Here is a 24065-nt window from a genome sequence, read left to right as displayed (position 1 = left end):
TCTGTGGTCCTGGGCCCGCTGTTTTTAGTGCTGTATGTGCATTCTCTGGTGATCTCACCCACTGACAGTTTGAAGTATTGCCGTTTGCGGACTCCCAGCTCCAGCCTCTCCCCAAGCTTCACATTGAAGTCAAACTGCCTGTTGGACATCTCTCCTGTGATGCCTGTGACCCTCAGGTACAACATGACCAAACCTCAAACTTGCTCATGCATCGTTCTTGTCCATCTTAGCTCAGGGTGCCCTATCCACCCAGTGTCCAAAAGATACGAAATTGTCTGTTCCTACCACCACGGGTAGGAATGTTTTGGCCTTTCCTATTTCTCGTCTAGACAATTTCAGGCATTTCCTAGCTGGCCTGCTTTGTCTGACCTGCACCAAATCCATCTTTACAGTGTCAGGAGGGTGACCTATTAAAATATCCGAAGGACACAGCTGGTTGTCATTCCCTCACTGCTGTGCACTGTAACCTCCGTGCTTTTATTCCTGCTGTCAGTGTAGTGCTTTGTTTTTATTTTTGTTTTTTATAGAGCAGCTCTAGGCTTACAGAAAAACTGAGCAGAAAGCACACAGTTCCCACATACTTCCTCTCCCTCTTCCCCACGTTGCCCTCTTACTAGTACTTTGCGTTGATCTGGTACATTTGTTACAACTGATGAACCAAAGTTGCTGCAGTATTATTAACCGAAGCCTGGAGTTGACATCAGGGTCACTCACAGTGTTGTACGTTCTGTGGGTTTTACCAAATGGACGATGTCACGTATCCACCATTAACGGTGTCATACGTAATAGTCTGGCTGTCCTGAAACTCCCCTAATCATCCTTTCCTCTGCTTCATAGACCTTTGGCAACCACTGATCTGTTTACTGTCTCTGTGGTTTTGCCTTTTCCAGAATGCTATATAGTTGAAATTAGTGTGTTTTGTAGCCTTTTCAGAATGGCTTCTGTCACTTAGCAATGTGCGTTTAAGGTTGCACCATGTCTTTTTATCACTTGATATATAGCTCATTTCTTTTTAGCGCTGAATAATATTCCACTCTGAGTGTGCTATAGTTTGTTTATCCATGCACCTCTTGAAGGACATCTCAGTTGCTTCCAATTTCTGGCAATTATGATGAACAAAGCTGTAGTAAACATTTGTGTGAAGGTTTTTGTGTACACACAAGTTTTCAGCTCTTGAAGATTTGGGTAAATAAATACCTAGGAGCATGATTGGTAGGTCATATGGTAAGACTATGTTTATCTTTGTGAGAAACTGCCACATTGTCTTCCAAAGTGGCCGCACCATTTTGCATTCCCACCAGCAGTGAATGAGAGTTCCTGTTGCTCCACATGCTCGCCAGCATTTGATGTTGTCAGTGCTCTGAATTTTGGCCATTTTGGTAGATACGGAGTGCTGTCTCATTGCTTAAATTTGCAATCCCCAGAGGACCCACGATGTTGAGTATCTTATGTACTCATTTTGCCTTTTGCGTGTCTTCTTTGGTGACATGCCTGTTCACATCTTTTGCCCTATTCCTAACTGGATTGTTTGTTTTTTTATTGTAAAGTTTTAAGAGGTTTTTTTTGTGTGTGTATTTAAGATATATGTCTTTTGTCAGACATGTGTTTTGTAAATATTTCCTCCCAGTCTGTGACATGTCTTTTTAGTATCTTTCTCAGAGCAGAACTTTCAAGCTTTAATGTAGTCTGACTTCAGCTTTTTCTTTGGTGGGTCGCGTTTTTAGTATTGTATCTAAAAACTCATTGCAAAACCCAGAGTCATCGAGGTATTCTCCTGTGTCATCTTCTAGAAGTTTTCTAGTTTTGCATGTACACTTAGGTCTGTGGTCCGTTTCGAGTTTGTATTTGAGTTTTTGTTTGTTTTGCTTTGTTTTGTTCGTTCTTTTGAACAGCATGAATTTTTATCATCTGGAGTAGTATCTTTATTAATTACAGCAGTAACTACCGTTTGTTGCCCACCTGTTAGATACCAGCCACTGTGCTGGTGTGTTTTCTAACTTAATCCTCAAAACGGTTTAGAGAGTAGGTAGTATTGTCTTCATGTTACAAAATAGGAAAATATACAGTAAGAGGCAGAGAAAAGATTGAAAGCTTCACCTCTCTGGCTGACTTTTAAAGTCATTGCTTTTTCTACCTTATGAATAATTTTTAAACTATCTTCTGCAAAACTGCAGGACGCTTGCAAGTTTTTTAGGAGCTACTGTGGGGAATAATAGGGAAGCTGTGGGAGCAGATCCCATCTCTGCTTCACCCAGGCCCAGTGCTTTTCCTCTCCTCTGTAAATTCAGATTCTAAGCAAAACATTACGGGAAAGGAGAGCTCTGCTGCTTAACAAATGTTTGGGAACGACTGCACGTTGCTCCCCTGGTCCCCACTCCCCCGCCTTCTTAGCGCGGGGTCACTCTTCCTCAGCATGCTTGTCGGTCCCTTGGGAGGCGTCCCTGACTCCCCTGGTCAGGGCTAATTAATTGCCTTCTTTGGGCATCTCTAGTTTTTTCTGCATGCTTCTTATATGTGGTTTTGAAATAGCCTAGTTTTTGTATGTCTTCCCTGCTGGGTAGTATGATTTCAGAGGACAGACTTAATATTTTTGTAGTCTCAGGGCCCACCTGCTGTATGGAGCTCGGAACCTGGCCTATATTTAGGCCCTCAATAAAAGATTGTGAAATTAGATTGACCTCATCAGTGGTGTTTGTGGTTGTGTCTCATTTTAAATAAAAACATTTGTTTGAAAATTGAAGTTTTTAATTCAGATTTGCAAAATTATTTTGGAGTTCCTCTAGATGGCTATTCAATGATTTAAGTTAAATTTTAATAATTTTTGTTATGAAAGATGATCACAGTCTTATAGAAAAGTTGAAAATCTAGTACAAAGAACACTTTCTCCCTGAACTATTTGAGTGTAAGTTTCAAAGCTGATGCCTTCGAATACTTTAGTGTGTTTCCTACAAACAAGGACATTTTCTTACATCACCACAAGACAGCCATCAAAATCAGGAATTTAACACCTATGCATTATCGTGATCTAGTCCTCAGACCTCATTTCAGTAGCTCTTTCAAAAATGGTCTACAGGACCCAGTGCAGAGTCAGGTGCTGCGCTCACCTGACATGTCTCTTCAGTCCAGACACTTCCTCTGTCTTTCCTTGGCTTCATCACCTTAACACTTTTGAAGATTTAGGGCAAGTTATTTTGTAGACTCCATTTGGTTTAATTAGACATTTCCTCATAACTAGATTCAGGTTTGCATCCTTGGCGGGAGTGTCACCAAAGTGAGACTGTGTTCTTACTGAATCTTACCAGGTGGGGCATAGTTTGTTGTCCTGCCACTGACGTCCACTTTGGTCAGGGTGGTGTCTGCCAGGCTTCCTCTTTGTAAAGCTATTCTTTTCCACTTCGTAATCAAGAAGTTTTGTGTGGTGAAGTACTTGGAAACTATGTAAATATCCTGTTTCTTGTTAGACTTACGGTTCCTCATTCTTCTGTATGAAAGAATTCATGGTTTCCTGGTTGGTGGGTCATAATCTGTTTCTGTCATTATTTATTTTGATGCACAAATTTTCCCAGTTTTGACTAGTGGAAGCCCTTTCAAGCTGATTTCTGTGTCTTTTTGAAATGTCCCCATCATTCTTTGAGCAGTTTCTACCTTTCTGTCATAATAAAGTGTTCCAGGCTCATCTTGTACTTTCTCTGCCCCAGCCCTGGAATAAGTCATTTTTCCAAGGAGCCCTGATTTCTTTCAGTAGAGAAGGGTATTTAGAAACAAAGATCTGAGTGATAGATGTGGTCAGGACTATTAGGGTGCTGCTGCTCCCCGACCCTCTCAGCCAGCCAAGCTAGGAAATACACACATATATGCACACACACAGACATGACACATTTGCATCTATATCTGTTTGGTGTGTGTGACTGTGTGTGTGTATATATATGGAAAACAACAGTACCTTTAATTTCATCCAGCACACAGGTTCATTCTAGTTCTCTGCCTTTCCATATTTGTAACCTTCTTCTCTGGCTGGCATTCATCTTAGTGCACACCCTTACTTGACCAACTGCCCCTGTGTGTAACTGGTCTTCTAACTCTGCTGTCCTCTCCTTTCTCAAGCAGACGCTCTTCTTACCCCGCTGGGGCTCTGACAGACCCCTCTGAGAATATCTTACACACACTCCAAAGTCTGGCTCCAAGTTTAGTAGTCTCTGCTCTAAATATTGAGATCTAGTGGGAGGAGTTTCAGTTACAAAGGTTTAGTTACAATTTTATAGAGTTGCATAAAGTAGTTTTTTTCTTGTAGGCTATTTTAGTAAAAACAGATCAGAGAGAACAAGAGAGAATAAAAATCACCGTGACTTTAAAAATTATCATTTTGCCTTCAATTTATTGTAGAATAGAATACAAACTAGTATCTACAATGCATGCGTACATTTTGAAGATTAATAACATTGAAAAACAATCACCCTTGTACCTATGGCCCAGCCTAAGAAACACAGCATCACTGGTACCTTTGCAGCCCTCGTGTGCCTCTCTGACTGCAGTCCTTTCCCTCTTCTTGAGTGATAACCACTCTCCAGAACTTTGTGGTAATTATTTCATAATTGCTTTTTATTAATCTCTCTTTTACAGATTGCTGTTGTGGCTGTCATGTGCAAACCCCACAGATGTCCACACATCAGTTTTACAGGAAATATATGTGTGTGAGTATGGTGATTTTGAAAAGTCGTGTACGTGTATGTGTTTTAATTGAACCAATTAAGTCCCCCTAGAGCCTTGATCAGTGCATGCTGGTGATATTTAAAATTTTGACTTAACAGATGCATTAGTTAGTTCTTTGAAACAAGCAGCTGTCAATAGGGTATTTCAGTGCTTTAAAAATGAAACATACAAAGATTTTAATTTGTTGCAGTATAGAATAAAAAATGCATAGGTTACAGAACTCAAAAGAGTAGATATGCTGTTAACTTCATAAATGAAACATGGAAGTATGAGCTTCCTAAATTCCAGATGTCAGAAATTGAAAATGAATTTGGGATCAGAAAAGTATCAAAATAAGAAGTTATCCTTGTGAATAATCTTTAAACTTCTTAAAGTTAGATAATTGGAAAAATTAGCAGAAGAATATGCGTGATTCTAGGTTGGAAGATTAACGGGGAGAAAGAGTAGTTACTGCGAGAGCACGGTGAGCATCGTCCAAACTTAGGAAAACAGGTCCTATTATTTGCCCCCAGAAGTTTAAGCCTCTAAAATAACAGTGACTGCAACATCCTGAAAAATGACTAATAATGTTCCTTTACATGTTTCTCTTTTTACTTGCTGGTAGAAAATACAAATATTTGCAGATGCTGCAAAGATAGAATCTTCTCTTAGGATTTGAAAATGAAGCTGGTTCAATCAGGACTTCACGGAGACCGTGAATACTTGAACTAGACTGCTGGACTAAGTTTGGTATCTGACAGCCTCATTCTTTTGTTGTGTTGGCAGATACTGCCCTGGTGGACCTGATTCAGATTTTGAGTATTCAACCCAGTCTTACACTGGATACGAGGTACAGTAAAGTGAGGCTGTCTCGAGGAGGGTTACATCATGCTTTACCTAGAGTACACTTTTACAAGTACTGGCTTTCTTAGAATTTCTTTTTTTTCCAAATTGCAAAAGTTACTCATTGACCAGACATTTGCTGAGTGTCTGTATTGTTCTAGTCACTGGAGAAATACTTATGAAAGCACTTATTATTAATATGTGTCACTGTTCCAGGTGCTTTGTAACTTTAAACCTTGTAGCAAGACTTTGAAGGTAGACACTATTATTATCCTAGTTTTATGGAAAAGGAAACAGGCCTGGAAGCCTTAAGCAGCTGGCCCAGGGGCACACTGCTAATAAGTGACAGGGCTAGGTTTTGAATAATGCTCCTCACCAGTTCTCTGTCCTACTTCTGCCCCCGTGAACAAACAGGCCAGGTCCCTGGTCTTGTGGAATTTACATTCTACTAATGGGAGAAAATAAAGAAACAAAAAAGAAGAAAAATATCAGGTACCAGTAAATGCTAAGCAGAAAAGTAAAATCGAGTCAGGTGTAGTAGCTGGGTGGGTACTTTAGCATTGGTGGCTGGCAAGGGGTGGTCTGAGGAAGTGACATTTAGGCGGGGCCCTCAATGACAAGAAGGAGCCTTTCAAGGGTCTTGAGAAAGAGCACCCCTCGCAGAGAGAACAGCTAGCCTCAGGGCCCCTGGCCAGAACGGCGGCGGGCGTTCTGGTGAGCAGGCAGGAGGCGGGTGGGATTGGAGAGATGGATGGCACGGGGGTTTGTGAGCAGGGCAGGGCGTTTGGGTTTTATTAGGGGTGTCGTGAGAAGCCATAAAGGTTTACAGCAGGGGAATGTATAATCCCACACAGGTGTTTAAAAGGTCCTCTGATGGCTGTGCGGGGGTGGGATTAGAGTAGGGGCAAGAGTGAAAGCAGGAGACCAGTGAGCAGGCTCTTCAAGCGGTTGTCTCCTCAGAAGAGGTCAGCAGCCAGCAAGCCATGTGACTTATTTTTCTTATCTATGGTTTTTCTTTTTTTTTCATAGTTAAATTTTTTTAAAAGTACAAAAGGAATTTGTCAGTGAAAAGGCCCCCTCTCGCTGCTGTCCCTTAGCTACCCCTTTCTGCTCCAGCCCCATGGACAGTCAGTGCAACCCTTTTCCTATACATTCTTCAAAGATATCATATAGGTATTAAAATAACATATATCCTTTATCCTAATTGTTTACACAAATGTTGTCTATCAAAACCTGGCACCTTGCCTTTTTCATTTAACAGTGTATCTCAGACAACGTTTTATATCAGTCCATTGTTTCGTGGCTGTAGAATATTCCATTGTGTGATCACATAAAGGCTTTTTGTTAAGCTGTACAAACTATGTTGTATTTAGTGACCTGGTTTGAAGGTTATTTTATCCCAGTAACTTTTGGGTATGTATGCACATCTGTGTCCTTGAGCAGGACAGCGGTGTGGTGACCCTGGGGATTCCATAAGTGTTTACACGAAGATACAAATATGATCCAAGGAGATGCCTGCTTTTAAGATACTTCTGACAGCGGGAGTGGGGACCAGCCAGGTGCTATTCAGGGCATTATTTGAACCCTGACAAAACTGAGAAAGGAAGAAAGGAGCCCAAGGGAATTTTATTTTTAATACAGCTCTTTTGAAACTGCTTTTTATTTTTAATTCAGTTTGGGCGTAATAGGATATTTTTCTTTTCTTAGCCAACCTCCATGCGAGCTATCCGTGCTAGATATGACCCTTATCTACAGACAAGACACCGAATAGAACAGGTAAGTTTTAAAAAAGCATTTTAAAATTGGATCTCTATACTTAGAAGGTATTATTGCTTGATTTGAGTTGGACCTGAAATAAGAACTAAAAGAGTTTTTTCCCCTTTGTAAGTTTTTAATATCCATCTGAGAGAGGGGGACTGTTTTGCAATACCTAGCAAGGTCAAAAACTACATCCTTTAAAGACTTATTTTCTGTAAGGTTTGGATAATCTCTAAAAGTCTTTCAGTTTGTAGAAGGTCGTTTATGGTATGAAGTGTACGGAATCTAGATGTGTGGAAGGTCTTAGGGTGGATTGAATCATAGCTTCCATAAGCCAAATGAGAAGTATGGTGACTACTTTGCTGGGGTGAGAATAGGGAATTGACCGCAGAGGGATACGAGGGACTCTTGGGAGCTATGGAATTGGTCTGTGTCATGGTTGTGGTGGTGGTTACACAACTCAACATTTATCAAAACTCATTCAACTGCACACTTAAAGTTAGTGGATTTTATTGTATATAAATTATACCTCATAACTGATTAAAAACAAGTACCACGTAAATGGCCTTGCTCTGTTCATGAAATCTGAAGATTAACACAAATTTTCTTTTGCATGATTTATTTTAAACCTGTCTGATTTAAGACTGTGAGCACTGTCCATAGTTTACAGTTGCATCTAGTAGGGCAACCAGAAAGTCTGAAATGGAAAGTGGCACGTACCGCGGTCTGTAAGTCGCTTCTGTGTTTCACTACTATTGTTAGTGAACGCCAGCCGTCCTAATTGTCACATCACTGTCACCCGAGCATGCATGGCTTAGGGTCGTCAGCTGGAGGAGAGGACCCCACCTGCCAGGAGCCTACGTAGTTTCTATACCAACTATTGCTTCAGTTTCTGTTTCAGCCATGATAGTTAATTCATTTGAAATGTTTCAATAGAGTTCGAAATGTTTGTGTTTACCAAAAAGAAGCATGGATTTTGAAAGCTTTAGAAGCGACCAGAGACCAGTGATTCCTTCCCTAACTATAAAGGCACTGGAATCACTTGAGTGACTTTCCAAAATACATGCCGATCTTCACCCATGGAGTTCTGATTAAGTCTGGCTTAGGGTCCGGGCAAGATATTTTGAAAAGGCTGCCAGTAAGATTTTGTTGTGTGTACTTTGTAAACAACCATAGTGGTATTCTTTCAGTGTTGATAGCTCTATACATGTACTTATGTATATATGTATATTCGTATGCGTGTGTGTGCAGGCACATAAGCATATATGTGTGTATAAATTATTCTCTGCCATTTTCAGGGACAAGTATAAAAGTAACTTTTTACCCATTTTAAGTGTAGGCATCCTTTTTACACAGTACATTCGAGTTCATAATTTGTAGTCTACTTACCTAGTTTTTCTCAATTCTAAGATCTGGCAAGAAATTTTAATACCTGTTTTTAAAAATTAGAATCTTGGCTTATTGGGGTTGACAAAATGAAAGATCTGTACCATTCCATCTCCCAGTAGAGGAGGCAACGTATTTTGGGGATTTTTTTGGTTTTTTTTAAATATATTTTTATTGAAGTACAGTCAGTTTACAGTATGTGTCAATTTCTGGTGTAAGCACAATACTCCAGTCACATAGGAACATACATATATTCGTTTTCATGTTCTTCACCATAGGTTACTACAAGATACTGAATATGGTTCCCTGTGCTATATACAGTATAAGCTTGTTATCTATTGTATATATATTAGTATCTGCAAATCTCAGACTCCCAGTTTATCCCTTCCCACCCTCTTCCCCCACTGGTAACCATAAGTTTGTTTTCTGTATCTGTGAGGGAGACATTGCATTTCAGATTTTGTCAATCAGACTTTTATTTTCTTTCTCCCCTACTCCCAGCCACGCCCCCAGAGCAGGCTTGGGTGCCACCTGTGCCCAGGAGCCTCACAACTGATTTAAAGCTTTGAAGTTTTGATTTAAAACTGCTTTCTTAATGTTTCTTTCTAATCTAGTGTTCTCTTTTCTTTCATCTGCATCAAGGCCTGAGTATGTTGCAGATAGTCAGCCTTCTTGTACCCAATGCTTACCGCGAAGTCTGGCATAAAATACATAATCAGTAAATGTTTGTTGTATTGCACATTGTGTTATATTTGCCTTCACTGCTCTGTAATTTATATTCTGTTTTTAAGCTTTCACTTAACTCTTAAGTATTGACATCATACTTATTTTTTTAATTCTCAGTCTTCCTTATTTGAGCTGTAATTTTCTTTTTTTCTTTCAGACTCTAGGGTCTTTTTTTTTTTAATCTGTAGAATTCACTTAGCATGTTTCATTGCTTCTCATTTTTAAACTTTACTGATGAAAACACTGCATAATAAAATTAGAAATTTGCAGTACCCTCTTAGGGTAGTTGATTATATCCTTCTAATGCTGATGAATTTGTATCTTTCAGTTAAAACAGCTTGGTCACAGTGTGGATAAAGTGGAATTTATTGTGATGGGTGGAACGTTTATGGCCCTTCCAGAAGAATACAGAGACTATTTTATTCGAAATTTGCATGATGCCTTATCAGGACATACCTCCAACAATATTTACGAGGCAGTCAAGTAAGAAATTCTTGTTTTATCGTATTCTCCACAGTGGTTATCAGTTTATTCTCCTAGCAGCAGCTTATGAGAATTCCTTCTGCCCTGTGTCTACATTCCTAGTTCTTTTTATTTGCATATTTTTCATACTTGTAAGGTTAAATACATTTTTCCCCAGTTTTCTTAAGATATAATTGACTTACAGCACTGTGTATGTTTACAGCATACAGCATAATGGTTTGATTTCACATGTATCATGAAATGATGACCACAATAAGTTTAGTTAACATCCATCATCTCATACAGCCCTAGTTCTTGTAGTTATTTCTGTTTTGTGGGGAAAAAAGGATTATGGTTTTAAAAAGTGAGTAAGGCTCATTGGCATTATTCTCAAAAAGTCACTGTGAAGCTCTTTGCAGCCTTCGGCTGCTCTAACCTGCAGGAGTAGCTTTGATCGGGCTAGTTGAACCCACCCAAAAAGAGCACTGGGAGTTCTCATTATCTGAAATGTTTAGCTGCTATAAAGTCAACAAAACATGCGACTATTATTTTAAAATTACTGTTTTATTAGTTACTATTTAATAACTATTAAATATTTTATGAGAGGGACCCCTTATTCATTTCAAATTCTAGTTGACAAAATGAGAATTATTCATTCCTTTGATACCTCAAATCTCAGTTTTTAGCAGGATGAATACTAAGGTTTCATATATAGTTCGGTGATTTAAGAAGTGAAAGTCTTAAAATAGTTCTTATTTTCAGAAGTTTCAGGAACACCCGGCTGAGTCACTGCGTGCCATTCCCTCTTACCTGCTGAGCGATTACTGAAGGCCCACTTGGTACCATGCGCTGCTCTGGGCACTGGGACAGCGTGGTAAATGAGATGCATGTTGTCCTTGCCCTTGAGATGCTTCCATTCTGCTGGTTCAGCAAATAAACAGTCAGTGCTGTGATGGAGATCGACTGTAATAGGGAAGAAGTGGGTGATCCCCTGGATGAGGTGGTGATATCTAAGCTGAGACCTGAAGTGTAAGGAGGAGTCGATCAGGCCAAGCGCAGGGGGAAAAAAAAAAGACAAAGGCACTAAGATGAGGAAGAACTTGAGGTGTTCTCGGAAGAGAGAGGAGGCCAGTGGGGCTAGATTGCAGAGACCAAGGAAGAGAGTATCATGAGGTGAGCTTGAAGAGTTAGGTATGGGCCAGATTACACATGCTTTTGAGGCGTTAAAAACTTTTCCAAAATGCAGTAAGGAAATGAGTAGTTTTAAGGAGAGTGACATGTTCAGGTTGGTAAGTAAAAAGGTTGTTCTGGCTGTTGCCTGCCTAGTGGGTTAGAGTAAAAGTGGGAAACCAGACGGAAGACTGCTGTGTCCATCCCAGCTCAGATGAGGGTGGAGGCCCTAGTGATGGAGAAGAGAGGATGGGTTAGAGTTGCATTGGTTTTTGCAACTGACAGACTTGGATTGGGCTGTGGGTAAGAAGGAGGATGGAGTCAAGGCTGACGCCCAGGTTTTGGTTGTAGGACGTGATTGAGGGTAGTGCCGTGTACTGAGAAGGAAGAACAGGTTTGTGGGAGAAAACAACAGTTTTACTTTGGATACGTTAAGTTTGAAACGCCTAGGATACGTCCAAGTGGAGAGAGCCATAAGTTGTATCAGAGACGACTGGGCTGGGCATATAAAATTGGGGGTTTATCAGCTCAGGGATGGTATTTATAGCCATGCAAATTGATAAGGTCACCTTAGGGAGAGTTTCAGATTTCCAAGGTGTACTACGAAAAAGCAATTTTTAGAGCAATTCTTCCAGTGTGAGCCCACCTGTGGGACCCGTGCACGTGTAGGTATAAATGCGTAGAAGAGGCGGCAGAACGATGATGATCGCAGGCGTGGTCAGAGCTGAGGAGGAAGGGACGTGGGAAATGGGGGTGAAGGAGGACGTTTACGTTTATTCCATGTCCAGTGTGCTGGGCATTGTGACAAGTGTTCATTGTTTAATGCTGATAAGACGTCTTCGAGTTAAGCGTTTAAAGTATCCCTGTGTTACAAGCGAGGCAGCTAAGGCTCAGGGATTAAGCAGACTTGCCTGAAATACGCCGGGAGTTGGTGGTGGAGTGGGGCTGTGAAACCCAGAGCCTGAACGTGGCTGTAATGCAAGAGACCGTAATGGGTGTGAAAAAGCATGAGCGTGTGTGCACACCATCCAGAACTTCACAATATTGGAAGAGATGTTTCTTTTTCTTGCACTCCCTCTCCTACTGCCTTCAGGCTTTGTTCTGACTTCTCTTTTATAACAGGGGAGATGGGTCATATAGCTAATTATAAGATTGTTCAAATAGTGTCCCTCTTAGAGTTTTTTGGCAGGGTGATAAGTAGGACCAAATCTGCATGAACCCAAGGGTTCTTTCATTACCCTGTAGTTAAGTTCTTGGCACATAGTAGCCGTGAGCAAATGTGTGAATGAATTTTGAGCAGTGAATCTGCTGGTCAGATACTGGCAGCTAGTGACCCAGGTGGGGTGCCTCTCAGAACTGGGGACAGGGACATCTTTTTGTGTTCTTCCTACTTCTATTCCCTTAACTTCTTTTGTTCTCTTTGGGGTTTATAAAAATGAAAAGACTAGAGAGAGCTTTTCATAAGTTTAAGTAAATATCAAGGGTAGTTTGAGGGACCTGGGTAGAGAGTTCAGCAGCTGGGAGTGTGTGCGAGCAACCTGCTTTGCTCGATTGCCACTAGAGGATGCGACAAGTTAATTCCGTCCGTGAATCTGGACTCTCAGCAGCAGCTGGGCAGGGCGATCTCTTCATCCTGCAGGACCTTCAGTGGCAGGATGAGGTGGGACCGTATTTTTACTGATGATTCATGAACATGGGTCATGCTTAGTAAAACGCTGAAGTCTTTCAGACTTTAGAGGAGTAATGGTGTAATGAAACTCACTCCTCTCAATACTGAAAATCAGATGATAGTTTAGAATAAAATGCATTTGGAAGAAAAACAGCCTTAATTGGCTCACGGCCCCGTGACTTTACGACGGCAGCTGTACCTGGGAGGGTTACTGACCGAAACCCGTTGAACTCTGAGAATTCCCTCGCTGGGTAATCTCTTCAGACCATCGTTGTTTCTCCTCATGCTTGTGTATCGTGTACTCTTTTCTCAGTCCAGCTGTTCTTATGTTTGCAGACCTTGCCCATTAAATGGATTTAAGCCATGAATATCTTGGACTTGTCCCACTGCCCCCAACCCCCATGCAAATTCGCCGCAAAGCTTTTTCATCTGCAGTTTGGGTCCCCTGGGTCATGTGAGCTAGGCCAATTGAAGCTCTGCATAAGGGATTTTTAGGATGCAGTCAGTTTGACATTTTCATCAATTGAAACTTTTAAAATTTTTGCTTTGTTCTTCATGTAAAGTTTTAGCTTTATTTTTGCAGAAATGGTCCAGTGCCCAGTGGGGTTTGTAAATTGTCTGGTTTGGGGGTGAAAATTGAGTTTTATAGTACAACTTCAGATCACAGTGTGTGTGCAGAAAAAGCCCTTCGGTGAAGAAAGCCTCTTTCTGTAGTGGACTAGGCAAAGCCAGCGTTGTTTTGTTTCTGTTCTTGAATTTACCTCAAGGGGGCAACAAACACTTTACTTTCAGATAAAAATGTTCATATGACTTGAGTCTTCATTGCAACAAATCTCATGAATGGCTCTTGGGAAGTAATAAAAGTACAATCTGGGAGCCATAAAAACCATCCATAAATGTTACACTGAATCCTGCCCACCCACACTTGCCATGTTTTTGCTCTTTTCTCCTGGTCTCTATATTTTTATGAGATATTCTGGAAAAAGCCAGTTCTGGGTATCATGTTTCCTTTGTTGAGGTAAATTTTTACTTCCAACTCCCTATGCTAGAGTTGGTATTTGTTTTTTAGGGAAATTTTGCATACTTTGAAGAAATAGTTACCTGGTTTGCACTTTAGAATAGAGACAGAAAACTATTTTCAAATGTTAACATCTTTGCAAAATAAAGAGCAACTCAGAGATACTGTGTTTTGAACATAACATGTTTTCTTCTAAATTTTTGGATGAGATTTTTACCTTGCTGTTCTCTTAAGTTTTTTTGCACAGAGGGTATTCGTGAAAACTGGTTGGGTTACCCAAGGTGGCCCACCTCTCTCAGACACAAGGCAATGAGTTCCATGTTTATTTTGTTAGTGGTTGACATTAGGACAACTACACAGATGTAACACTGACCTGACTAGCTTAGCATAGGTTTTTGTTTTTGTTTTTTAAGATTAATCTTAAATTAGGTTAAAAGTTACATATTGTGACAGATGAGTCAACCATATTTAAGAGGAAAATTCTTTGTTGGAATTAGGGTCAAGTCTCAGCTCGTGTCCCTGCTTTGCTATCATGTGTCTAACCTGATTAAAGTTTTGCTTTTTTCTTTTAAGATTGAGTTAGGGTAAGAATAGCCCTAACAAGGTGAACTTGGTTATTATTTATGACAAGTTAGTAGCAAGCAGTAAGTTTTGTCCTTATGGGTGGGAACACTGGAAAGCTGAATGAACAGAAAGTTCAAGGGCAAAGCAGGTACGGTGTCTGTGAAGGCTCGTTAAATCAAGCAAAGTGATGATCACTCATCACTATCAGCGGTAGTCTCTGAGAGCATCAGTTACTGGTGACTGCCATCCTCTGAAAATCATAGCTCTGGAGATGAAAAGGACCGGCAGCGCGATCTGAGTCACCCGTTCACCAGAACGCAAACATTGCCAAATAACTCAGAGCAACCTTTTAAAACAATTTTATTCCTTATTAATCAGCCTTGCCCAGAAGCAGTTTTACATTCAATCCCTAATGCTCCTTGGCTGTTTTCACAAGATGCAATTTAAAAGGCTAGTTACCCATCCAGAAGTGGTTGAGTCATACCTTCTCCCTCTGGAATTTTTAATTCATTTCCGTTCCTTCCTCTTTTTCCCTCTCCATCAATGACTTTACATCCTGCAACTGTATCTTGTGTCTTGGAAAAGCTAGAGTGCTAAGTAATCCTGGGTACCAGGCCCACAAGACGGTTTCATAGATTTGCAGCGATGAAGAAAGCGAAGCAACCGAAGAAGGCCTGGAAGTGACGTCTCCTGCCTTGCTGCGCTGGCCTTATTTCTGGCAGGCCTCAGGGCCGCCTGCCTCTCTGGGTTTGGGCTCTAATACCCGCCCACCCCTCACTTCATGTGTTGACCACTTTTATTTCCTCCCTTGATCAATGAGATTTTCATAGATGGTGACCAGGGTCCTTAACATTGGCAGTCCGACCTAGAGTACAGTCTTAGTCATGATAAAAAGAGATACTAGTTGTTTTTCTTTAAACATTTTATTTGAACCAAAAGTTGAAAGAATTTTCCAGTGAACATCACATACTTGTCGCCTCAATTCTCCAGTACTTGCATTATCCACATACTTATCCAGCTGCCCATTCCTCTTTCCATCCATCAGTCCCTCTTTTTTTAAAAAATGCACTTCAAAGCAGGCTGCAGACTTTAAGCACTTCTCCCCAGATGCATCATCATGCATATCAGTAGCTAGTTCGCTGTTTGTGATATTTTCTTTTCAAGTAAATTTATGTACAATGAAGCGCAGATCTTACGGGCACTATTTGATGGGTTCTGACAAATGCATATACCTGTGCGACAGAACCCTACTGAGATACATTACCACTACCCCAGGAGGTTTCCTCGTGCCTCTTCCCAGTAAATCCTCACCTGCACCTCCCAGGGGCAGCCATTGTTCTCATTTTTCTCCCCTTTCGTTAGATCAGTTTTGCCTTTTCTAGAACTTTATGTAAATGGAATCATATCACATATGCTCTTTGGGGTAAGGCATCTTTCACCGAGCACTGTATTTTGAGATCCATCAGTGTTGAGTATTTCAGTAGTCGTTACCGTTTAGCGCTGAGTAGGATACCACTGTGTGCAGAGACCACAGTTCATCCAGTCCATTGATGGGTAGCTGGGCTGTTTCCAGTTTGTAGCTATTATGGTAAAACTTCAGGGAACACACTTATAGAAGTCTCTTTGTGAATGTGTGCGTTTATTTCTCTTGGGTAATAACTAAAAATGAAATTGCTACATCGTATGTTTATAGTTTTAAAACTGCCAGACATTTTTTCCAAAGTGGTTGTACCATTTGTGCTCCCACCAGTGCTGTATGGGTGTTCAGTTGTTCCACATCCTCACCAGCATAAGGTACTGTTAGGCTTTGAAAGTTGAGCCGTTCTGGTGGGTGTAATGGTATCTCATTGTGCATTTTCCTGGTGACTAATGATGTTGAGCACTTTATTATGTGCTTATGCTTTCTGCGTATATTTCCCTTGTGAAGTGTGTGTTAAAATCTTTTGCCCATCTTTTATTGGGCTGTTACATAGCGTGGATACCAGTCCTTTGTTCGATCTGTATTTTGCAAATATAAAAACTCAGTCTGTGGCTTAACTATTCACTATGTTAATATCTTTAATCAGAGTATTTTGTTTTGGTTAAGTCTAATTTAGCAATTGTTTTCTTTCTGCTTTTTGTATTATCTCAATTAAACCTTTGCCTACTCCCAAGGCAAGAAGATATTCTGTGTTTTCTTCTAGTTATAGTTTTAGTTTTTCTGTGTAACTTTCATACTTGGGTTTATAATCTATCTTGATATTAATGATGTAAATGATATAAAATGATTAATTTTATATGTAGCATGAGGTAGGAGTCAAGATTTCTTTTTTCCATGTACATACCTAATTGTTTCAGCACTACTTGTTTAAAAACTTCCCTTTCTCATTTACATTGTATTGGCACCTTTGTCAAAAATCAGTTGACTGTATAAATTTGGGACTGGGCTCTCTTCTGTTCCATTGATCTGTTTTTCAGTCCTTATGCCAGTACCACACTGTGTTGATTGCTACAGCTTTATAGTATATCTTGAAGTAGTGCAAGTCTTATAATTCTTTGTTTTTCAGGATTGCTTTGGATATTTTAAGTCCTTGGCATTTCTATCTGAAGTTTGTTCATGTTAATTTCTATTGAAAAGTGTGGTAGTATTTGGGATTGTGTTTAAACTGTAGCACAAATTGGCAATTTAACAATATTGAGTCTTCCGGTCTATGAACGTCATCTACCTGATTAGGAGAATAAAATGGTAGCATTCTTGTCAGCTGTTGAAAGAATTGAACCCCAAAATGTTACAGGTTGTTTCTCATATGTCACACTTTGTCAGCTAGCATGACAAGGGAGCAGGGGTCCCCAGTTAGTCTCTAATCTGTGTCACCAGGTTAGCTTTTCATAGGTTGTACTCATTTAAAAATCGAAATTCTGTTCCTCTCTGTTTCCTCAGTTTGTGTTTGGAAGAACCTTATTACTTTATCGACCCTCTTGACACAACTGCCAGTATCCAAGAAGCAGGAAGCAAACTTGACCACTGTCTCAAAAGGAAAAACAGAGTTGCTTTTAAATCCTCCACCGCACCAAACATCCAGCTCAGTTGTTCGTATGTCTAGAATATCACTAGCACCACATTATGCAGAACATAAAATTTTGTTTGAGATATTTTCCAGGTATGATTATAGCCAAAAAAGAATGTGTTCTATGGTACTGCTGCTGAGGAATGAACACCAGTAACCCCCGGATGTTGCTCGACAATTCAAACAGATCTTTGGCTATCCGAAGAAGTTTGTAAATTCTACTTAGTTTGGGACTGTAGGTGCAGAAGAGAGTTTATACATTGTGACTAATGAAAATCAGTATTTCATTTACATACCGTTACTGTTTACTTTGTAATTCGGTTTGAATAGGTTGAGTTTGAGGTAGAGGAATGTCCACGTAGAAGTTTCCCTAAGCCTCTAGGGAATTTAGGCCTAGGCCTCTAGTGACATTTCACACAGGAAATCTGAAAGTAAGACACATCCTGCATTTATATCTCCTCCCTTCACAATTACTGTTTTTGATACCGTATTTTATATATTTAATTTTTTGTCTAGCCCTTAACTACTTACTGTGGATATAGTAGATTTTACTTTTTTTCGTATTTTAACTTTCCTTGTAGCTGTGTTCATGGATGATTTCCTACCTTTACCATATATTTACCTTTAACCATGAGCAGGATTGTCTGGGCATATAACCAGAGGGAACCCTACTTCAAAAAGACACCTGCACCCCAATGTTCACAGCAGCACTATTTACAATAGCCAAGACATGGAGACAGCCTAAATGTCCATCAACAGATGACTGGATAAAGAAGAGGTGGTATATCTATACAGTGGAATACTACTCAGCCATAAAAACACAACGACATTTGCAGCAACATGGATGTCCCTAGAGAATGTCATTCTAAGTGAAGTAAGCCAGAAAAAGAAAGAAAAATACCATATGAGAATGCTCATATGTGGAATCTTAAAAAAAAAAAGAAAGAAAGAAAGAAAGAAAGAAAGAAAGAAAGAAAGAAAGAAAGAAAGAAAGAAAGAAAAAGACGAACATAAATACAAAACAGAAACAGACTCATAGACATAGAATACAAACTTGTGGTTGCCAGGTGGGAGAGGGGTGGGATGGGACAGACTGGGAGTTCAAAATTTGTAGATACTGACAGGCATATGTAGAATAGGTGAACAAGATTATACTGTATAGCACAGGGGAATAAAAAAAATAAAGTAAGATACATCCACTTAATTAATGACAGGTTTAGAGAGGACTGCAGCAGATTAACAGCAATCAGAAGTATTCTCACAGCCTTCTTGTAGTGAATCAAAAACAGTTTACAGAAGATGATAAAGGGACTTTAGCATCGGCGTGCTGTGTTCCGTCAGTGTCCCCCTGGTTGGGGCCTTAGTGTGAGGAGACAGTAAGTGATAATAAAGATGTTACTTTTATGGGTCACCTTCTTCCTTCCAGAACTGGAAACAAGCTTTCCAAGAAATAGTTTATATCCATTTAAATTTCTACCTCTTCTGGCTCTTTGTTCTTAAGTGGTTATTGGTTTAATCTGCATGTGTTATTCCTGCAGCTAGATTTTTGAGCAACTCTGGGACAAGAACTATTGTCATTTTACTTTCTGTAGAATTCCTAGCCTAGGGTTAGGCACCTTCTAGGTTTAACTGTTTGCAAGAGGAAAGAACCAGTAGAATTATCTAGAGGCTGCTGTGAGAGTGAAGGGAGACCTTTGTGTCCTCAGCTACTCCTAATCCATTTATTCATTCTTCGTATTTATTTATTTTTTTTTATATGGAAGGAGAGTTTTTAGTGCTAAAGCTCTTAACCTCTAAACGTATACGAGCCTACTGCCTTCCAGGAGTTTCCTGTCTAGGTGGACAGACAGACAGACCCACAAATAACGAGGCCATCTGTATTCATAGTATGGGCAGGGAACTTTGGGAATGGGAGCACAGAGTTATGAGAGGTGCTGCAAGGATGTCACAGGAGGAGAAATGTATTGAGCTATGTTTTGAAGGCTGAGTAGCATTTAGGTTTTATATGCGTTTATATTCCCAAGTTATTGTCCCATTTCCCACCCTCCTACCCCCTTGGTTTTAAAAAAAAATGTTGTTAGCATATGTTATGCTTCACAGAGAACATTAGCATCTTTTATGGTTGGTGTGGCTCTGTGGCATACGAAAGACTGTAGGATTCAACATAGCCCCACACTAGTGGTGTATAGGCTTAATTAAGGTGACCCTAATATGCCGCAAAAAGAGAAATGGAATTAGAATCAGAAGACCTGGGTTACAGGTCCTTACTTTGTCTCTTAGAAGCTTATGATCAGGGTTGGAAAATGTTTGGTACGTTTCCTAAATGCCCAACAACTTAACAAGTCTGCCCCCCTCCCGCCCACCGCAGGTATGGTAATTGGACTAGGTTTGGAAGGAGAGCCACACTGTTGGATGGCTCTCTGAATGACATGGAAGGGTAGAGCAGGCTGTAAAATGCCAGCTCGGATATTTTGCTTAGATTAGTTGAAAGCCTTTATGCACGTATTTGCATATTGAAGAAACAGTCGTACTGATAGCTCTACATCTCTGTTAAATGAAGGGGCAAGGTTCGGTGATGCGTAGGACTAAACATAGCATTAACCAAAAAATCCTTTTTAAAAAAATGATCTTATTCTTGTGTAAGTATAAGATGAACTTATACCCTGTTTTTTAGAAAACACTCCATTGTTTTTGTTCATGATAAGAATTTGTGTTTAATTGCTTTTCAGATGAAAATACAATTATGAAAGGAAGATGGTGGTAAAAAAAAAACCTTTTGTAAATACCAAATACTGGCTTTTAAAAACTTAGGTTATTTTTTTATTCCTCTACTTCTGCTCCCACAAAAGGTAATGACATTTCCCCCGGAGGAAAGATATTTTTGAAATGGAGTTAAATTATTGAGAACCAGGTTTGCCTCTGTGTCTTATACTGTATTCTAACCACTTGTAAAGAGACCTTGGCATCCTCGCAGCAGCTTTCCTGATCAGCCTTGGTCAGGCGTTGGTGATGTGTGCAGTAGAGACATTAGCTAGGGAATTTCCTTCCTCCAGACAGATTCCCGTCGGTGCAGTTGTCTGTCCCCTAGTTCTCTCCCAGGAATGCAAGGTCCTGTTGTGCTGACAAGCTTGCTGACTTAATGGCATCCTTTTAAGAAATACTGTGAGCTTTATAAAAATACCAATTGACAGAGAGGTCTGTGGTACGATTTTGGAATGGCTGATTGTAAGAGGTTCTCATTTACCTTGTTAAATACACATATTTAGTCTTCTGCTCTTTGTTTGTTTTAAATCAACCTTTGTGCAGTTTGCTTTCTCTATAGTGTTTTAATTTTTAAAAATACTGGTTTTCTCCAAGCACAATAGTTGACCTTCCAGGAAGGCGAGTTACAGTGTCATGTGGCATTTGCACTTCTCTTGCGTGCCTTGGTACCTGCCTATCTGAGAGGCCTGGGACTTTGCGATCCAGTTGTTATCAGAGAAGCCAAGTGGTTTAGTATCCTGTCAGAGGCAAGATTTGCTAAGATCTGACCCCTTTTTTGTCTTGGTTCCTGGTTTAGTAGCTGTGGAAATGTTTGCCTTTAGCTCTTGCTGTCCCTGGCAGTCCTACACGGCACCTTGGACTGCAGTATTATGTGAACGCGCTTGAATGTCTAGAGCAGAAGGCTTCAGCCCCAGTCTTCCAGTTCAGTGATTCTGAACCTTCTTAATAATTATTACTAACACTAAAATTAAAGATGTCAATTTTTATTGATAATTATGAATGAATGAACTTAAAGGAAAGCAGTAGTTACAAAACTATGGAAATTTTATTATTTTTATTTGTCAAGAAACAATGAACTTCTTTGGCAAGAAGGAAATTGAGTGGCAAAAAAAAAAAAAGGCTCTCTTCCCCCACCCCGAAGAATTGAGAAAGCTGGGGAAGGGCACACTGAGAAGAGTGATTTCGTTCTGGGACCTTAGAGAGTTGAATAGACAGAGCTGATGTCCCCCGCCGAACCGTCCAAGCAATCATGGGACAAAGGGAAACACAGAGCAAGGATTCCGAAGTCAGGCAGACCCACCTTCAAATCCTGACTTTGATTTGATGAGCTCTGTACCCGTGGACAGAGTATTTAATCGCTGCAGGAACTTCAGCTTCTTTATCTGTAAAATGGGGATAGTGAGACACACTTCATGGCGCTGATGGGAGTGTTCACCACGTGTGGGGTGTGCAGCCTAGTGCTCGGCCACAGGGGCCGCTCTAAATACTGGTTCCTGTTCCGTCACATCAGCACCCCCCTTAGCAAGTCATTTTCACTTTCCTAGATTTGGGCCCAGCATTAAGGCTATTAATTCAAAACAGCTTGAATCTAACATGGTACTCACTGCTCTGAGACCTGGTTTTAGTGAAGGAGAAAAACGATGCCTAATTTTGTAAGTCACCGCTCAGATTAATAGACTTGGCGAAAAGACTTGTGTATATAGAAGACATTTCATCTAAATTATTTCTGTGATCATTATACATGCCTCTCCCCCTTCTTTTGTTTTCTTTTATTTAATATGACTCTAAAATATGGAGTGGGAAATAAATAATGCAGATGGTTTTCACTTACACGAGCTATTGTTGCTAGGAATTTAAAAATAGGGTTTTCAGTTGAAATCACTGCTTTCAAAATTATGGTCTCAGCACACGGCAGAGAATAATAATGATAATGATGGTGGTACATTACTGTGCGCTCGTTCTGTCATGTCAGTCTCACGACAGGTAGGTACTATTATCCTCATTTTGCAGATAATGAAACCGAAGCACAGAGAGGTTAATGACATTCCTGCTTGCATAGGTAGGAGGCAGCAGAGCCAGGATTTGAACTCACGCAGTCTGGCTGCATAGCCCATACTCTTAACCACGGGGTTAGAGCTGGGAAGACGTACTCTAAATGAGAGCAGATGTCCTAGCACTGCGGCAGGTTGTTTACGTTTAGATTTGCTCTGCAGGTACTCTGAGAGGAGCCTCACAAAATGTATCGGAATTACTATTGAGACCAGACCAGACTACTGCATGAAGCGGCATTTAAGTGACATGTTGACCTATGGCTGCACAAGGCTGGAGATTGGAGTGCAGAGCGTCTATGAGGATGTGGCCAGAGATACCAACCGGTAAGACGGTGGCAAATGATCTTGCACAAGCCTTCCTCTTCTCCCTCCGGTTAGATCTGTGCTCCTCCCCACCTGTGAGAGAGGTCTAGATATTCCTCCTCTTCAGTCATTCTCTGTGCTGTTAGTTCCCTCTCCTCCTTCCTTGACTTTCAGACATCCTCTACTGGCTTTTTCCCAGTAGCCTATAAACATGCTCATCTCTCTTCATAGTCTTGTCGGAATAGCCTTTCCCATATGGAAAGCAGAAGGCAGGGCTCAAGGTCGGTAATTGAAAGCAGGAGAGAAGGCCAGGGAGAGTAAGAACAAAGAAAAGGATCTCAACAAGAAGGGAGCTGGGATGGGATTGAAGAGATTGGTTTTTGTGAAGCCAGTACCATTTGGCAGGTTAGTGAAAGGCTGGTGACGTGATGGGTCCAAACTTTGAGATATTTGAGAGTGTAAGGAAGGAAAGGAACAAGGCTGGATAGAGCCTAATGAAGTCTCTTCTTTCTAGAAATAAAGACCGGCTTCAGGGAGTAGGTGTGTGTTGAGCTGGACCTTACCGGCTTCTTCACTTTAATGGGATTTGGGTAGACATGCTGGAGGGTTGTGCTCAGAGAAGGAAGCAAAGGGAAACGCACGGGTCAGCATCTTAGAAGCAACCAAGAAGAATGTCAGGCTAAGGATGGAGGACTCTTTCCTTTAGATAATAGAGGTCTGTGAGATATTTTTTGAGCAGAGGGAAGACTGAGGGAATCGGGCTTGAGAAAGGTTAACCCGAGCAGGATGCCTTCTTGGAGGGAAGGCTCAGCCCGGAACACGGCCGGGCTGCTGCAGTAACCCGGGGCTGTGCTGGCAGGGCCCTGGGAGATGGGGAGAGTCTCTTGAAGATCAGGGAAGCCTTCTGGAGAAAATGACATCTAGACTGAGACTTACAGGATGAGTATGAGTTTGTCAGGTGGGGAAGACGAAGATTGTTTCAGAAAGAAAGAAAAGTAACGGGCCAGTTCCCGAGGATGGGAGCCCAAGGCGCATTTAGGGAATTGGGGTGGGGCGGTTCGGTTAGGGCGTGGTGCCTGAGATAAGAGGTGAGGACGAGAAGGTAAGCAAAGGGGCCGAATTATGAGGAGCCTTAGAAGTCAGCCCAGCGAGTGTGAGCTTTAATCTAAGGACAGGCTGTAAGCTCAGCTGTGATAAAAGCATACCTGCCTTTTAGAAATTTCACTTTATGGGGATCCCAGTATGAGGATGGGCTAAGCCCAGCAAGCTGGCAGGAAGCCCAGTTAAGTGACTGTTGCAGTCATTTAAGCAAGGAAATGCTGTCCTGAGAAGAAGTGTTGGGTGACTGAGTGGAAACGAGGATGAGAAAGAATGGGAAGTAGAGAGGCTTGGGGGAAAGCTGAGTTTCATTTTGGGTAACCTGAGTTTTAGGTACTTGTGGACCAACCAGTTGAAAGTGTGCTTTAGAGCAGGGCTGCCCACCAGAACCTTCTGCCATGACTGAAATGTTCTGCACCTGCACTGTCCAAAGGGTCGTGCAACTGAGGGACTGAAGTTTTCATTTTAATTAATTTAAAGATAAGCTTGAATAACCACGTGTGCCGAGTGGTTACAGT

At 40.8% G+C, this 24065-nt stretch overlaps 1 protein-coding gene across 1 annotated transcript in view; it reads left to right on the top strand.

Annotated features, from left to right (window-relative positions):
- The window catches only part of ELP3 (elongator acetyltransferase complex subunit 3), an 80468-nt gene that overhangs the window by 7212 nt on the left and 49191 nt on the right, over window positions 1–24065 (top strand). The window contains exons 4-8 of the mRNA XM_006203196.4: window positions 4621–4691; window positions 5476–5539; window positions 7240–7308; window positions 9731–9885; window positions 22309–22470. Of these exons, the coding sequence (XP_006203258.1) occupies window positions 4621–4691; window positions 5476–5539; window positions 7240–7308; window positions 9731–9885; window positions 22309–22470 (521 nt within the window). The remainder of the gene's footprint in view (window positions 1–4620; window positions 4692–5475; window positions 5540–7239; window positions 7309–9730; window positions 9886–22308; window positions 22471–24065) is intronic.

Source organism: Vicugna pacos, chromosome 31 (genome assembly GCF_048564905.1).
Source record: "Vicugna pacos chromosome 31, VicPac4, whole genome shotgun sequence".
Classification (NCBI taxonomy): domain Eukaryota; kingdom Metazoa; phylum Chordata; class Mammalia; order Artiodactyla; family Camelidae; genus Vicugna; species Vicugna pacos.
Note: the sequence above shows the minus strand (reverse complement) of the source record. Positions and strands in the feature narration are given on the sequence as shown.